The sequence below is a fragment of the Chelonia mydas genome, chromosome 6 (assembly GCF_015237465.2).
Source record: "Chelonia mydas isolate rCheMyd1 chromosome 6, rCheMyd1.pri.v2, whole genome shotgun sequence".
NCBI lineage: Eukaryota > Metazoa > Chordata > Testudines > Cheloniidae > Chelonia > Chelonia mydas.
In genome coordinates, this window is record NC_051246.2 from 43,481,518 (window position 1) to 43,498,472 (window position 16,955).

The 16,955-nt window shown below is 40.2% G+C and overlaps 1 protein-coding gene across 13 annotated transcripts in view; it reads right to left on the minus strand.

The window, feature by feature from the left end:
* Window positions 1-16,955, minus strand: part of ELP4 (elongator acetyltransferase complex subunit 4) — a 259,781-nt gene that overhangs the window by 179,446 nt on the left and 63,380 nt on the right. For all 13 annotated transcript variants that reach the window (XM_007067905.4, XM_037899910.2, XM_037899906.2 and 10 more), the window contains one exon: window positions 8,674-8,813. In XM_007067905.4, coding sequence (XP_007067967.1) covers window positions 8,674-8,813 — 140 coding nt within the window. The remainder of the gene's footprint in view (window positions 1-8,673; window positions 8,814-16,955) is intronic.

The window sequence follows — 16,955 nt, forward strand, 5'->3', positions numbered from 1 at the left end:
CTGTATTAATTTTAACATTTGTTTAGTTTGACAATATTGGGCTACTTCTGTGGTTTAGCAAAGGTTAACAATATTTTAATTCTGAATGTACTTCACAGTATACATTCCTGAACATAAATTTTACTAAAATTGACTAAGTTGCATACACACATTTGGAGAGGGAAAATAAACTGTGTGTGTGTGCAGGTGAGGAGCACGTAAAAGTCAGACTTCAGGCAAACATATGCTCAGTTCCTTAAACAAACAAACAAACAAACAAACAAACAAAACACCGTTTCAAATTAGCAGTGAGCATTAAATTAACTGGCTTTAAAAAAAATACACTTCAAACACTTAAAGCTACATATTGCTCACCTCAGAAACGAAAAGGTGCTTTAATTTAAAAATAGCTTTTAGCAAATATACAGTTCTGAATTTATCTGCATGGAGTTTTTATTGTATAATGATGAAATCAAAACCGTTCTTACAGTAGATTAATAACATCTTAATGTCTTCTGTCATCACATTTTAAAAAATTTAACAGAACCTTTAAAATATTCTCATATATAACTAGATTGCAGGAGTTTTACTCCTGGGTCAAAATTATACTTCAGTTTTTGGTTATTGTTTTTTCTTTAACCCCTTTGGTAGCCCCAAGTCATTCAACCATTATCAGTTAAATTGAATTACTCTATGTTTCAATAGATACTTTAATTGAATATTGCATATGAAATGCACAACTGCAAATAACTGCAGCAGTACACAGTCTACATGAGGAATGTCTAAAGACCACCTACCATATTATACAGAAGTTGCAGCTCAAACCAGAATAGAACAACTACAAAAAGTCAAATTTTTTGGATAAATTCCAGTCAACCATTCCCTAGCATCAGCTGTAATCATTGCCTGGAAGACACCTTATCTACTCAAGACACCACTATCTATTCAACAAAGGTGACCTGTTGCCTTTGCCACCATGCTCTGGTATTTTCAATGTGTGCGTGAAACAATGTATTTGGGAGCTTTCGATAAAACTTATGGAAAATGAGTGTAGCTTCTTTCCACTGTCAACCCTGCATGTAACCACTTTCTGTGCTCACAACTAGTGCACTGCTACATTAAGGAAATTAAAAAAAAAAAAAGAACTCCTTATTTACTGCTAAGAAATAAAAAGCTTCACAGCAGAATAAGAATTCAAGAAACAAAGCTAAACATTCTACAAATTAACTTATTTTTGAATGCGAACAATAGGATTTCTTTTGCTTGTGTCTAAAATATAGTTTGTCTGACCTTGAACTAGCCAACTATAATATGGACATGGAAAATGTTGATTATATACTGTAACTCCATAATAAAATACATGATCATTCTGGCAATATTTTAAAGCCACAAATATTATTTTTATTTTGAAATGTTGTCATTTTTTAATTTTAGCTTTGTTACTAAACACTGTTTAATTCTGATAATGGGTTTAAACAATTTGTTCTTATCCTTTTTTGTTTAGCCATCTAGTAACTGATAAAACAGGAGCTGGCAAGAAAGTATCCTGGTTACAACAGAGTCTGATTTCCTATTGATAATTTCTAAGCATTTAACAAAGGTTAAATTATCAAAGATATGAAAAATAGGCTTATTACCTGTTAGTAGACCCCATTAGGAAAAACAGTTTAAGCTGTTTTAGCCAAATTTATCTGGAAAATTGGGCTCTACATAAAATTAAGTCTTTCTACCTATTTTCTGAGCACACACATTCTGAAGACAGTAAAATCAAGAAAATGCAATGCTGCAGCTTAAATTTTCTGATTGCCCGAATTACCAAAATATATTTTATATCTTTTCAAAGTAAAACAATATGTTAGTAGCTTTAACTGGGCAATCTGGGCAGAAGGTACAAAAGAAGAGTGTTATTTGAACTAACAGTACAGATAACAGGTTCACCAACCATTTAGTTTTCATTCCTTTTATTTAAACCACTGAAAATGGTTACGCACTCCGACACTTCTCAACTGCAATCCACATCTTATAACTCTACACACACATATCATTGAAATGAGTATAGTAGGGCCTCTTGAAAAGCTGCAAGCTGATGATATGTTCAGAGAATGTACGTGAACATAGCTGACAGGTGTGTGGTGAACAGTTAAGTGCCTCGAACGACACTTCCTTTTTGTGACTGAGTAAGGAATGACCTCTCTAAGAAACGTTTTCATGTTTCTTTGCCCCGGACACCACACGAAAAACAATAAAATACCAAGAATGCAATTTAACAAGGCTACAACTTTAGTAATTAGCACATATGGAAATTACCCAGGAATAACTCATCCAAAGCAGGTCATCCTTCTTTTAAAATCCATGCCAACTGGCGGAGGGCTGCCATCAGTCTCCCCCATTACTTTGTTTCACTTGGTGGATGGCTGCTGTCAGCACCCCAAACAATTAACCTAGTCCCAGTATCATTGCTGGGACCCCAACACCTCCCCGTGGCATGGGGGTTAGGGAAAGCGTGGAAGAAGATGCTGTCTCCTTGCTGTAGCAAATATTAGAAACCTGGACCCCATTCCCACTGTCTTTAGGTCAGCCCTTTCCTAACCTTCTTACAATTCTGATTTATCAGGGAATTTAACCCTTATTGAACAAGTACCTATATTGGACACCTGTCAAGTTGTAAAAATATGACTTTTACAAACTAACCTACCCATGGGTCCCTAGGCTGCTGAGAGGAATACACCCCCCACCCCCCCCACATAGCCCAGACTACTCTGACAGTGTGGAAAAAGGACTTTCCAAGCCCAAAAAGACAATTAGAATGATGCCCACAGCAAGACCTCAAAACCCAGTTCTACTCTAATCCCAAAGGTGAGGAGGGTGGAAGCTTTTCTTATGGTGCAGAATGGCACCCATGGGCACACAAGAGAGGCTTATGTTGCACCCTTCTGTCCAACTAATAAGCCACAGGGAGCCTGAATGCCCATGGGGAGGGTGGAAAGGATGTGTGTGTAATCTTTAAAGGGGCAAAAGGTTTTCTTTCCCCTGCTGACCCAGACAAACCCTCCCCACATCTGAGCTGCGTAGGGAGGAGGACAACATTCTAATGATCAAAGAATAGGCATATGCTATAATTATAGAAACAGTCCAGCCACCGATGAGCATACTGAATAAAATAATTTTGTTAATGAAAGAATTTAAATCTACAGATATTTTGAAATGATTTGTAACCTCGCTCACAAACACTTGGTTCCTATTTAACACATACGATTCTATAAATTTTTGCACATTTATGGCCCTGCCCATTAATAGATAATTCACTGTTTTCTATGGCTTAGCAATTGGGAAGCAAGGCATAATGGCAACAAGACCACTTTGATTCTATTCACAGGACATAACTTATACACCACACTTTTCTTATAAACTCATATTCTGCTCTGAAGCATTTAGGATGAACTCTTGCAAATTAAAGGTTAGTTATATATTCTTCTCTTGAGTAACATTAACCACAGACGTAGTGTGGAGGTTGGGAGGAAGGAGGAAAGAAACAACCAGGAAGTGAATATGCCTGGAAAAAACTAAGAAATGTAGAAAGAAAAGGAGTACTTGTGGCACCTTAGAGACTAACCAATTTATTTGAGCATGAGCTTTCGTGAGCTACAGCTCACTTCATCGGATGCATACTGTGGAAACTGCAGAAGATATTATATACACAGAGACCATGAAACAATACCTCCTCCCACCCCACTCTCCTGCTGGTAATAGCTTATCTAAAGTGATCATCAAGTTGGGCCATTTCCAGCTCAAATCCAGGTTTTCTCACCCTCCGCCCTCCCCCCCCCCAACTCACTCTCTTGCTGGTAATAGCCCATCCAAAGTGACCACTCTCTTCACAATGTGTATGATAATCAAGGTGGGCCATTTCCTGAAGAAATCCAGGTTCTCTCACCCCCTCACCTCCCTCCAAAAACCACACACACAAACTCACTCTCCTGCTGGTAATAGCCTATCCAAAGTGACCACTCTCCTTACAACGTGCATGAAAATCAAGGTGGGCCATTTCCAGCACAAATACAGGTTTTCTCACCCCCCCCCTTTTTTTTCCCCTTCCCAAAAAAAACACATACACACAAACTCACTCTCCTGCTGGTAATAGCTTATCCAAAGTGACCACTCTCCCTACAATGTGCATGATAATCAAGGTGGGCTATTTCCAGCACAAATCCAGGTTTTCTCACCCCCCCCCCCCAAACACACACACACAAACTCACTCTCCTGCTGGCAATAGCTCATCCAAACTGACCACTCTCCCCACAATGTGCATGACAATCAAGGTGGGCCATTTCCAGCATAAATCCAAGTTTAACCAGAACGTCGGGGGGAGGGTCTCTGTGTATATAATGTCTTCTGCAGTTTCCACAGTATGCATCCGATGAAGTGAGCTGTAGCTCACGAAAGCTCATGCTCAAATAAATTGGTTAGTCTCTAAGGTGCCACAAGTACTCCTTTTCTTTTTGCGAATACAGACTAACACGGCTGTTCTCTGAAACCTCAGCAATGTAGTTACTTCATCCATAACAAAAACTGATACTTCAATTTTTTTGTTTTAAAGCAGCACCTAGAAATAAATCACAAGGATACAGCAGAACGTATATACCAATTGTTTTAGACCAGCAGTTCTCAAAGTACGTGGGTGTGCCTCCCAAGGGAGGTGTGGGAATGTGTAAAGGAAAGCACGAGCTCTGTATGTGGCTTCCTATAGGGCCCGATCACAATGGAAGTTGAGGTTGCTCAGCACTTTGCTGGGTCCCTAGTGTATACTATGGGTGAACTTTTGGCCCCTAATGAAGTCAATGGCAAAATTCCCACTGACTTCAATGGGGCCAGGATTTATCCCTGGATATTTAGCAGTTCAATAACTATGCACATAGTGTGGATTTTATGGTTAAATGAAAGGAAATTTCAGGACCTTTTAAATTTGTTTGTTGGTTTCTTTACACATACTAACTTATCCCACACGCAGAATACACAGAAAATGATCTTATATTGTTGAATGGGCGTTTGGGGATAGATAATCTGCACCAATACACTTTTGCATAATCTGAGATGCTTGGGCATTAGCTGTATTTACAAGATGTGTATCTAAGAGTAGAGAAAAGTTTCTTACTCTACAGCCTTAATCACCTGTAAAATATTTGTGTATGGATCACACCATATTAGAGTTTAATACTTGTATTTTTTTTAAGTCCAATTTTTGTGAAATTAATGCAATTTTTATAAATTGCCATAAGACAAGTCATTTTCCAAATTTAAATTATATGCATACATTTTATATGTAAACATTCAGGTAACATATTAATAATTACCAACTACATCAATTCTACAACATATTTCCTTTTCTCTATGCTATTAATTGTATTAGTTTTGAGAAATCTATTGTGTACATAATGTTACTGAATCTCTATCTTCAACCCCTAAAGATAGGCAGGTTCTTGGATTCATTATTACTTGTAGACCCTTTTAAAATATTGGGATTGAAGTAAATGGAATGGTGTCTCCACAGTCATAAAATTCTTATTCTTTCTGTGAATGACTAGGCACTTTGAAAGACTGAGGCCTACATTTTCAAAAGTGAAAAGCGATTTTGGGTACCTAACCAAGAAAATGTTGAACACCCACCCCCTCAAAATCAGGCCCTCTTAATGTGTCCCAATTGAGCTTACAAAATTCAGGACATTCAATCACTAATCATTAGGGCTATTGATTAATCACAGTTAACCCACAAGATTAACTCAAAAAAATTAATCACGGTTAAAAACGTTAATTGCGATTAATCGCACTGTTAAACAACAGAATACCGATTGAAATTTGTTAAATATTTTTGGATGTTTTTCTACATTCTCAAATACATTGATTTCTATTACAACACAGAATACAAAGTAAATAGTGCTCACTTTATATTATTTTTATTACAAATATTTGCACTGTAAAAATGATAAAAGAAATAGTATTTTTCAATTCACCTCATACAAGTACTATAGTACAATCTTTTTATTGTGCAAGTGTAACTTACAAATGTAGATTTTTTTGTTATATAACTGCACTCAAAAACAAAACAATGTAAACTTTAGCAATTACCAGTCCACTCGGTCCTACCTCTTGTTCAGCCAATCACTAAGACAAACAAGTTTGTTTACATTTACGGGAGATACGGCTGCCTGCTTCTTATTTATAATGTGAGCCGGCATTACAAGGTATTTACGTGCCAGATATGCTAAACGTTCGTATGCCTCTTCGTGCTTCAGCCACCATTCCAGAGGACATGCTTCCATGCAGATGATGCTCGTTAAAAAAATAATGTGACTGAACTCCTTGGGGGAGAACTGTATGTCCCCTGCTCTGTTTTACCTACATTCTGCCATATATTTCATGTTATAGCAGGCTTGGATGATGACCCAGCACATGTTCATTTTAGGAACACTTTCACAGCAGATTTGACAAAACGCAAAGAAGGTACCAATGTGAGATTTCTAAAAATAGCTACAGCACTCTACCCAAGGTTTAAGAATCTGAAGTGCCGTCCAAAATCTGAGAGGGACGAGGTGTGGAGCATGCTTTCAGAAGTCTTAAAAGAGCAACACTCCACAGAAACTACAGAACCCGAACCACCAAAAAAGAAAAATCAGCCTTCTGCTGGTGGCATCTGACTCAGATGATGAAAGTGAACATGCGTCAGTCCACTCTGCTTTGGATTATCATCAAGCAGAACCCATCATCAGCATGGACACATGTCCTCTGGAATGATGATTGACACATGAAGGGACATATGAATCTTTAATGCATCTGGCACATAAATATCTTTCGATGCCAGCTACAACAGTGCCATGCGAACGCCTCTTCTTACTTTCAGGTGACATCATAAACAAGAAGTGGGCAGCATTATCTCCTGCAAATTGTAACCAAACATGTTTTGTCTGAATGATTGGCTGAAGTAGGACTGAGTGGACTTGTAGGTTCTAAAGTTTTACATTGTTTTACTTTTGAATGCAGTTATTTTTTGTATATAATTCTACATTTGTAAGTTCAACTTTCATGATAAAGAGACTGCACTACAGTACTTGTGTTAGGTGAATTGAAAAATACTATTTCTTTTGTGTTCTACAGTGCAAATATCTGAAATAAAAATAATAATATAAAGTGAGCACTGAACACTTTGTATTCTGTGTTGTAATTGAAATCAATATATTTGAAAATGTAGAAAACATCCAAAAATATTTAAATAAATGGTATTCTATTATTGTTTAACAGCACGATTAATTGCACGATTAATTTTTTTAATTGCACAATTAATCACGATTTTTTTAATCACTTGACAGCCCTACTAATCATTCTTAAAAATCTTGATCGAAGTGTTTAAAATTTCTTTTCATAACATTGCAGAAGACCTTAGTATTCTTTTAATGTAGTGCATTTTAACACCCTTTTCTAATAGGCTGCTTCAAAGTAATGCCAGCAACATGTGATTATATTTAGGTCTCCCAATGCTGCTATTAAGCGCTCTAGTTCACAGAGGCCAATAAATGCTCAATCAGTTCAATTAGCTGCAGGTTCAAAGCCACAGTTGGTTGCTCCTTTTCTTGCACAAATAGCACATCCTTTGATAAGAGTTTCTTTTATGAATGGAGTCCCTACATAATGTTTACCTTGATCAGAAATAAAAATACACACATATTTCATACCCACAGATTTACTGGCATGAAACCCATCCCAGTTAGCGACACACTGTAGAGCGGTGCAAGAAGAGCGGGACATCTGCTGGGTGGCAATGTAGCCCCACTTTGGCAACTGGCCAAATAAAATCCTTGTGTGGCCAAATTCTGTGGCCCCTGCCATTCAAAAAGTGTATTATACACTGTGTGTTAGTTATGTTAAATGTTTATTGTAGAAATAGTGCCCTTACTTGTCCTATCTCCTAAAAGTGTACAAACTGCTTTATTTACAAGTCTAGCTAGAATCTGAAAGCCTGAATGAATTTAAACCACTGACCTTTGATCATGTAATACTGACACTGTGTCAGCAAACAGAGTACTCTTTAGGTTGTTTACATTTCTGAAAAAGCACTCAGTGAAACACTTCATTTCTTTTATGAATCAGATTTTTCATTTGTGCCATACTGTATTTTAATTTAAAAAAAATAACATTAAAATACTTCTCAGGACTTGGCTCTATACCTAGAAGTCTATAAAACACAGAGATTAGAATACCAAGAGGTCCAGGTTGAATAAAGAGATAGGACTACTTAATCTATATTTAACATTAGAGAAGCACCTTGAGACACTGCCAGAAAGATACAGTAGAAAAGGTATGCCAGTCGCCAGCTATGACTATTCTTTGTGTTTCCGGTCTTTCTCATTTTATTTGTGCTTGACCTACACTATTATAAATTTCCAACTTGGAAAACAGATTTAGATTTCTTTTTGCAATTTAAACTATTGTTTGACCTTTCATTCTCAGTATTACTTTATATTACTCCTTGATTGCAAACATTTAGGGGGAGATTTTCAAAAGCAATTAAAGGATTTTAGGAGTACAAGTGCACTGTAAGCCAGTGATACAGGTAATAAACTGGCTAGGCACTTTTAAAAATCTTCCCCTTAACTTGCATGCAAATATCTAAAAATATAAGTAACACATGGGTTAAGAACTTACCAAGTTTTTATTTCAGGGTGCAAAGACATTTCTTCAGGAAGGAAAAAACGGTGCCACTTTATGGATTGAAGTAGTTCTGGAGACACTGTTTTAGATAGATCATAATAGTGACCAAATCGTACAGAAGCTGCTGGACTGACCTGTGAAAACATACTATACTAATTATAATAATTCATTAAATGATTAGTCATAAAAACATAATTACTTGCTATACCTCTAATAGAAATCTATAATTTTTCAGTTAGGCTTTATGTACGTTAATAACAAAGAATTTGTCAGTAGTGAACTTTAATAGTTATGGAAGGAAAAAAGCAAGAGATAGGTAGGATTTCTAAGAATCCCTTTCTGAAGTTCTGTGTTGTGGAGCTTACATGCAGATTTCAACCCTTACTGCTCTAGTTGGTCCCACCTAAAAAAGTGGGTCAGGTATTGAAAAGTATGCACTTTTGTGCACACCCTAAAACAGGCATACAAATTCCAGATGCAAAGACACATGGGAACAAATTAGGCATTTCAATACCTATATTGGGTACACACAAAAACACAAACATTTTGTGTATTGGCTCTTGGAAGGCTGTCCAATTATGTTTATATGTAAGACGTAAAATAAAATATTGCCTCTTCATAGCTTCCAATATCATCTCTTAAAGAAAATTAAAACAACAAAAAAGAAAAGAATGGCTTGAAATCAGTAAGTTTGAAAGTGTTTTTTTTAATTTCTTGAATTTGCAATAAACTTCATGCTAGGTATTACTAAGACACTAGACAATAGTAACCATTCTTGTCATATAATAAAGATGCTTAATATTAAGAGAACAGAATAAAAGTGTTTCAGTAAAGTAACAAAAACAAAATCAAGTTGAGCTTTCGTGAGATATTATTACTCCTTCTATATTCATTAGCATGGCGGACACAGGGAAGAGTTCCACACACTGAGAATTGGTGGAAACCCAGCATGACACACAACTTAGAATGTTATTTGAATTACAGAAATAAATGCATGATAAAAAGAAAAACTAAATTGGTCTAAAATGTGTGCAAATATATACATATATTCTGTATATAAAAACAAACAAAAACATACATTATAAAATAATGTTTTTCTTTATGTAATGCTCCCTTTTGTTCTCTATCTGCCATCCATCCCCATTAAAAATCTTAATCCAGTTTCAATGGTCAGGAATGGTTCAACTCCAGAAGTAAGTTAGAAAAGAATTGACTTGGCACAGACATGAGACACTATATACTAGTCTCATTTATTAGCCAATAAGTAGGTATAAGATCCTGAAAGGAATATCGGATGACAAAAGCAAAAGTAAGCTTAAAACTCAAAGCTACAGTACAACACATTCACAACTCTAGCAAATTCAGTGTTGCTAATCTGACTGTCTCTCACCAACTGTTCCAAGCAATCTGTGACTTCATGTTTTAACTTTTCAAACAAATTAAATCTTTTGCTGTGACCTTGTGCCTGAAGATGTCACTTAAAATCACTATCTTCAGTCACATAATACAGGTGTCAATCAAAACCATACTACAGGCGGGGGCTGAGGCATCTGTGCAGTGCAGTCCACGTTTGTTTACAGCTGCTTTGCAATACAAAAAAGCCCACTCTAGTTTAATGATTCTCCCTATTAATTCAAAGGAAAATTGCCCAGATTGTGAACTGTGCCATGCATTTCTCAGGTGCAGCTCAGGAAGGGTGGAGGTGCAAAGATAACTTTAAGCCACCTTTACACTCACCCAACACTGACGCTGCTATGCACGGAGTTAGTCCCCAGGCACAGTCTAGAGCAGTTCTCTTGTACCTAACAAAGACAGAGCTTAAAAAACAAAAACAATAAAACAAACACCCATTGCGGAAAGAGGACAGATGAGAGAAGAAAAAGTGAGAATCCAGAATAATCTAAATACCAAAATGTGGTCAGATTACCTATATTATCCCTCCTGTAGGAATGTACAGACCGAAATACATAATATTCAAAGAAACCAGAGACAAACTGTACAAAGTAGGAAGCTAAATCCTGACCTTCAGCTCAGATGCAAGATATCCCTCTCAACCTTGCATAAGAATTGTTAAAACTCCATATTTTCTTGGAAGCAAGTTCCTCACAATTATGATCTAGATCTTTGATGAGACAAATAACTTATTCTCCTTGTTTTAAATAAACACAACCCCTTCTTTAAAAGGGCAATACCTCTCCCTTCTGCAAAACACTCCCTGCCAATAACTTCTCCCCACAAAATAATTAAAACCCAAAAAACAACTTATTCATGACCAGCCTCCTCAGTAATATGCCATCCCTCCTATCAATCATACGACTGAGGCACTGTCACCAACAAAATCATATTAATTTTCTTGCCTGCCCAACAAACCCCAACCCAAAACACCTGCCTTTTCCAAAGGGGGCGTATAAGCCATCTGCAGAGTTCACAAAAGCCTAATAGTTTTATGCTTAGTGGCCGAGTCATGAGAATAGAATCCTGCTAAAAGATAGCCAGGTCTTCTTATCTTCTCATGTACAGGTTCATTCTAATTAAACCTGCCTGACTCCACAACCAGCCCACATTAAAACTGCCACCAGCAGCGAAAGGGTCATGGCTCATTTCTGTCCAGCCCTCAAGTCAAAGTGCTACAAGGTTCCTTCTGGTAATGCAATGCCTCCCCATTCAGCCAACCCAGCCTTCATATACGTGGCCAGTTTCCTGGAAGCATGTTTCCGCATCTCAGATAAAACATATAGTGTTACTTCTCTCCCTTGCAATATGTACCTTCACACATTGCCAATCTGATCTGAGTTGACTTACTTCGGAAGGTACATCTACACTAGTGACTGCACAAGTTTTCATGCGTGTGGGTGTCCCAACCCCCGACCCGTCCACATCTAAAGCCCTGAAGCACTTGTCAGAAGGTGAGGACATGGTGAGTAAACTAGCAAACCTGAGGCGTGTGAGTAAATATACACCTTGGGATGCAGCACGGCTCCATACCCATGCTGGTGTGAAGTGTAGACAGCTGTAAGGGGCATACAGAAGGTCTTGAGTTTCAATAGTCCTCCACCCCCATTCCCACAATGCACTGAACCCTTTTCTTCCTCACCCTTACCTGGTCTTTGAAGGTTCCAGTATCCCCCACCATCGCCAGCCTATTTTCAGCAACAGTAGCAAGCTGCACCAACCACATCAGAACCGTTCTCTGCTGCACGCTTTTGTTCAGTACAGGTGAACATGGATCCTGCTCCAAGAACAGCTCTTGCCCAGCCAACCACCCCCAGGTGTGGTCCATGTGTGGCTGGAGTACACTGTCCTCCATTTCTTCACTCAGAGCAGAGGCTGGAGCCAGAGAACACTGAGTGGACTCTGGCCCAGTGCCAGGAACACATCAAGTGCCTGAGGCTCCTGCAAAGGAAGGCAAAAGACTAACAGACATTCCAGAAGCACTCATTGTGCATGGCTCTTCTGTGACAAGCTGGACTGGCTGCTGTCAAGGGCTCCTGGTACAGAGCCAAAAGTGGCTCAAGACCCCTTTCTCAACTCCATCATCCTCACTGTTCAACAGGATACCACAGTTCTGGCAAGGAGGCAGCAGGGGCATGAAGGATGCCCTGGAAGACTTGGAAAACGAGGAACATGTCATTTTGGACCTCTACCTGGAGGAGCCAATTTGGACCTCTACCTGGAGGAGCAATTTCCCCGCTCCTCAAGCTGTGGCAGGAAACAGAACCCACAGCTGGTAAGTTACAAAGGATCTACACCCTCTCCACCAATATCCCCTCTTCTTCTGTTGCTACACTGCTGATTTTAAGCCTAGCATTTGCTCCAGTTACTCCACCCAAAATTGGCCCCGAGCAAGACCCGGCTATAATAACTGATTTTATTGATTTCCCATGAACCACTATTATGCATTTGGCAGAAGCTAGAAAACAGATTATTAAGGAACAATCATTGTGCCCTTGTGGCTGTGCATTTCTCAGCCAGCATGCAGGCAGCAAAGCTTTGGGAGGCAGTGCAGACCGAAGGAAGGGAGAGGGTTGGTTTAGAAAGGACCCACTTGGGTGATGAGACACCTGTAGAAAAACTATATAATTGGTTGCCATAAGTTAATAAGAGCTGCCTTTTGTCCCTTGAAAGTTTACATGGTTTCACTGAATTCCCCCTCCCCCCAATCCCAGATTTTACCGTCCTCTTACAAACAGTAGCTATGCATAAATGGGGGTGAGGTCTGGGAAGGAAACACTTAGGTTGTCTGAGGAATGTCACAACAGTCCTTTCTCCCTTGAAAGATTATAAAAATTGTTAGTATTCCTGGTGCCTCTCCACGCACCTCACCATACTGTACAAGCTGGGATGAACAGGGATGGGGGAAGGATCTGGCCTGTGGGTTGGATAAACAGTGCGGCATCCTTTTTGCTGTGGCGAGGTGAGGGGCTTGTGATGCTGATCTGAAACTTTATGGAACAAAATAAAGTTGTGGTGGGTCTCTTTCTTTCCCATCCATTTCACCCTCCTTAGCCAGGCCAAGGGCAGGATTTTTTGGTAATGCCAGGGGTAGGGGGATAGTGTTCACGGCTCACTTCTCCCATTCCATGGAAACTCTGTATGCTAGCTGAGAATATAGTCTATTTCAAGTTTTATTGTCTTCTAGTCCAGGGATTGGCAAACTTTGGCATGCATCCCGTCAGGGAAATCTGCTGGCGGCCGGGATGGTTTGTTTAGCTGCAGCATCCACAGGTTCAGCCAATCGCAGCTCCCATTGGCTGCAGTTCACTGTTCCAGGTCAATGGGGGCTGTGGGAAGCATTGGCCAGTACATCCCTCCAGTGGGAGCTGCAATCGGCCAAACCTGCGGACACTGCAGGTAAACAAACTGTCCCGGCCTGCCAGCGGATTTCCCTGACAGGCCGCGTGCCAAAGGTTGCCGATCCCTGTTCTAGTCTTTTAAGCATATTTCAGCACATTTCTGGTGTAGCATAAAGTAGCCATTGAAATTCAAGAGCAGTGCAAATCTGCTTAGTCCACCTTCACAGCTAACCAAATCCCTCCATTCAGCAATATGTAGAGGGGTGACCATTAGTATAAACAGCTCTCTGGCAGAGACCCAGATCTGCTCCACAAGACTAGAAAGCTCTTCTCTGGTATCTTGAAAACTGCTATGTTATCCAAACGCTGGCCAGAGAGAAGAAATGGCAAACTCATAACACAGCCCCGGAAGGAACTGCCACCCTCAAGACACTATGGAAATTTTAATTTTTTTTAAAACATGTATCTTACTATTATTAGCCTCTGCTCCTTCCTTGGAGGATGCAGAAGTTGTCTGAGAACCAGAGAGAAAGCCTAAGTCACATTTCTGGAATGCTGAGAAGTATCAATATTGTGGCCTTCCCCCATGTAACATAACTTTGCTATGGATTTCTTGCCTTCTACCAAAGAAAAACAAATAACACTTCCCTTGCCTTTGAACTGGCAGGACCTTTGACTCTCTAGAGGGAAACCATTCCACTAGAAGGGTGGGAGCAGCCCCCCAGAGACAGCAGAGGCAGAGAGAGAAGGACTGTGGAGGACCTGCTCATAGGCAGAGACAGGAAGAACTGGGAGCAGTTTCAGTTCCCTAGGGCATGGCACGATTGGGCTCTTCAGCTGGAAGAGACCTTGATGAACCAATGCTGGGAGCAAGAGGCATGCCTTAGGGAATGGGAGCATGCCCTAATGGATAGGCTCATAGAACTGGTGGATGAATGAGTTTGGGATGTGCCTGCTGCCATGGCCACTGCACCTCTCTGTGAACTGGCACTACCACCTCCTCCTCTGACTGCTGCCCAGGGTGCTGCTAAGACAGAGGACCAACTCCCACCCCTGCAGTGACCGGGAGGAGCCTGAAGGACTCCTGGTACCACACCCTCCACTGCCACCTAACCCCCCCTTCATACAGGATGAACCCCTTGAGCTTCCAGAAAGAGAACAACAAGCCTGTAGGAGTCCCTGAAGCCCACCAAGTACCCACCCCGCAACCCATGCAGGAGATGTCCCCAGCTGTCCACAAGAACAATTTTCCCACCATTGTTTCCACCCTAGTCAGAGGGAGGCAAGGAAATAAGTTTGCCGACATTAACATTTGACCATTGTTCATGAGTCAGTTCCATTATGTTCTGGTGGTTTGCATTTCCTTTTAAAAATATTTCAGTTACATATTCCATATACTACTTTTAATAAATGTTATAGTTTCTTTGTCTTGTGCCTGATTGACATAAGATGATTTCAGGTTTGGCATTGGGTCCCACGATTCACAGCACATGAATTGAAATAATGTAACTGTCTGGTACTATCATACTGCAAACACTTTTCTGTCTATCCCCCTCAACCCCTGCCAGGTTAAGAAATATCCAAAGATACACGGGAGGGATGATGAAAGTACATTGTTATATGGTTACAGAAAACACTCAGGTTTCAAAAGCAAAAGAACTCACAACACAGAAAATAGGTAGATAAAACATCTTTATAGCTTGGTTCATATACAGAACAATGAAATGCAACTGAAGTAACAATATGGGCATCTGCCACTACCCACTGAGTAAACAGATCCTCCTCCTCCTGTCTCTCCCTCCCTCCCTCATCCCACCAAACCTTGACCTGTTTCAACCTTCCGGATAGTGCTTCATAACAGCCAGTAAGTGCTGTTGGCACCAACAACAATGAACGGGGGAGGAGGGGAGGGTGAACCCCTCAATCAAATGTCATTAAGATGGTTAGAAGAGAGAGAGTGCTCCCAGTAACAGAGGTTTGTAAACGAGTGTGAACATTTAAGACAAAAGCATTTGCCCAGTGAACGCATTACAACTTGGCCACCACTCTCAATAGCATAAACCTAATCCCAAAGGTGTTAACCCAGAAGAGGCATCCTGTTATAATTGTCTGTAATGGGTGAATAATCTCAAGAACAAACTGCCAATAACCATCCACTACAGTGGAACAAACCCCTCACAAATATCTGCCAGTGTTCCCTCATATTTTTTTTCCAGCTGCTGTGCAGGGTGTGAAGGTATCCCTCAGAAGAAATCACCCTCTGCCTCCCTGCTATTCTAAGAAGCGTGCACATATGGCATCCCTGATTTCCCTTGCTTGCTGGGAACCAGGACCAATGTGCATGTGGGTGGGATCTGGCTGCCTGTACACAGTTTGTAAACCAGATCTGTTCTGTGCCCACTCAGAATGGAAGCATTCCCTTTTATCCTCACAAACAATATGGAGTGCACAGCAAGTAACAATTATGTGAACAATGTTGTCCACACTGGCATCCAGATGGGTGCATAGGTAGCACCAATGAGCTTTCAGCTTAGCAAATGCACACTCCATGACCATTCTGTAGCTACTGAGTTTGTAACTGAATTCCCTTTTTCCAAGGCCACTGATGTCGGGGTATGGTTTCATGAACAGAGTTAGGAGCGAGGTCCTGCAAAATAACTGGTGGCACAGACTTACCATGAAAAACCACATAGTTTCTGAGAAATAAAGTCTCTTCTCCCCCGACCTCTCAAGAACTACCCTGATCTCTTCAGCACCCTGGTTTCATCAACTTTTCCAGTGTTTCCAATGTTGGTATTCGTGACTAGGAAATAGGAAAAACTATTTCACTATGAAGGTAGTGAAGCACTGGAATGGGTTACCTAAGGAGGTGTTGGAATCTTCATCCTTAGAGGTTTTTAAGTCCCGGCTTGACAAAGCCCTGGCTGGGATGATTTAGTTGGGGTTGGTCCTGCTTTGAGCAGGGGGTTGGACTAGATGACCTCCTGAGGTCTCTTCCAACCCTAATCTTCTATGAATCTGCCTCTGCGGTCAAGTAAGCCTTGTGGAACGAGTGATTAGTAATGTTTTTGGTTCACATACTCATGAGCCCTTTTGGAGGGCAAAATATTGGGATGTGGGTGTCATCAATGGCCACTGCAGAGTTCAGAAACCCCAGCCTCTCAAATCCAAATATTATTTCTGGAACTTTTCTTATAGCACCACCTGTAAGTAGATCACAGTAGTAATTGCTTTGCAAACCTACACAACCACAACCCTGACAGTGGACAGTGATTTGCAACTGACCAACAGCTGTCTGGTGTTGCTAGTTTCCACAGTACAATAGCCACCCACTTCTGCACTGGTATGGCTTCCCTGAATCAGAAATTCTGGCACTGGAGGTATACTGCAAGTTCACCACACAGCTCTATGGAGGTCTGTTTCCTCATTTGGAAGTTCTAAAGCTGCTGCTGCTCACCTAAAATTTCCAAAACTATGTGATTC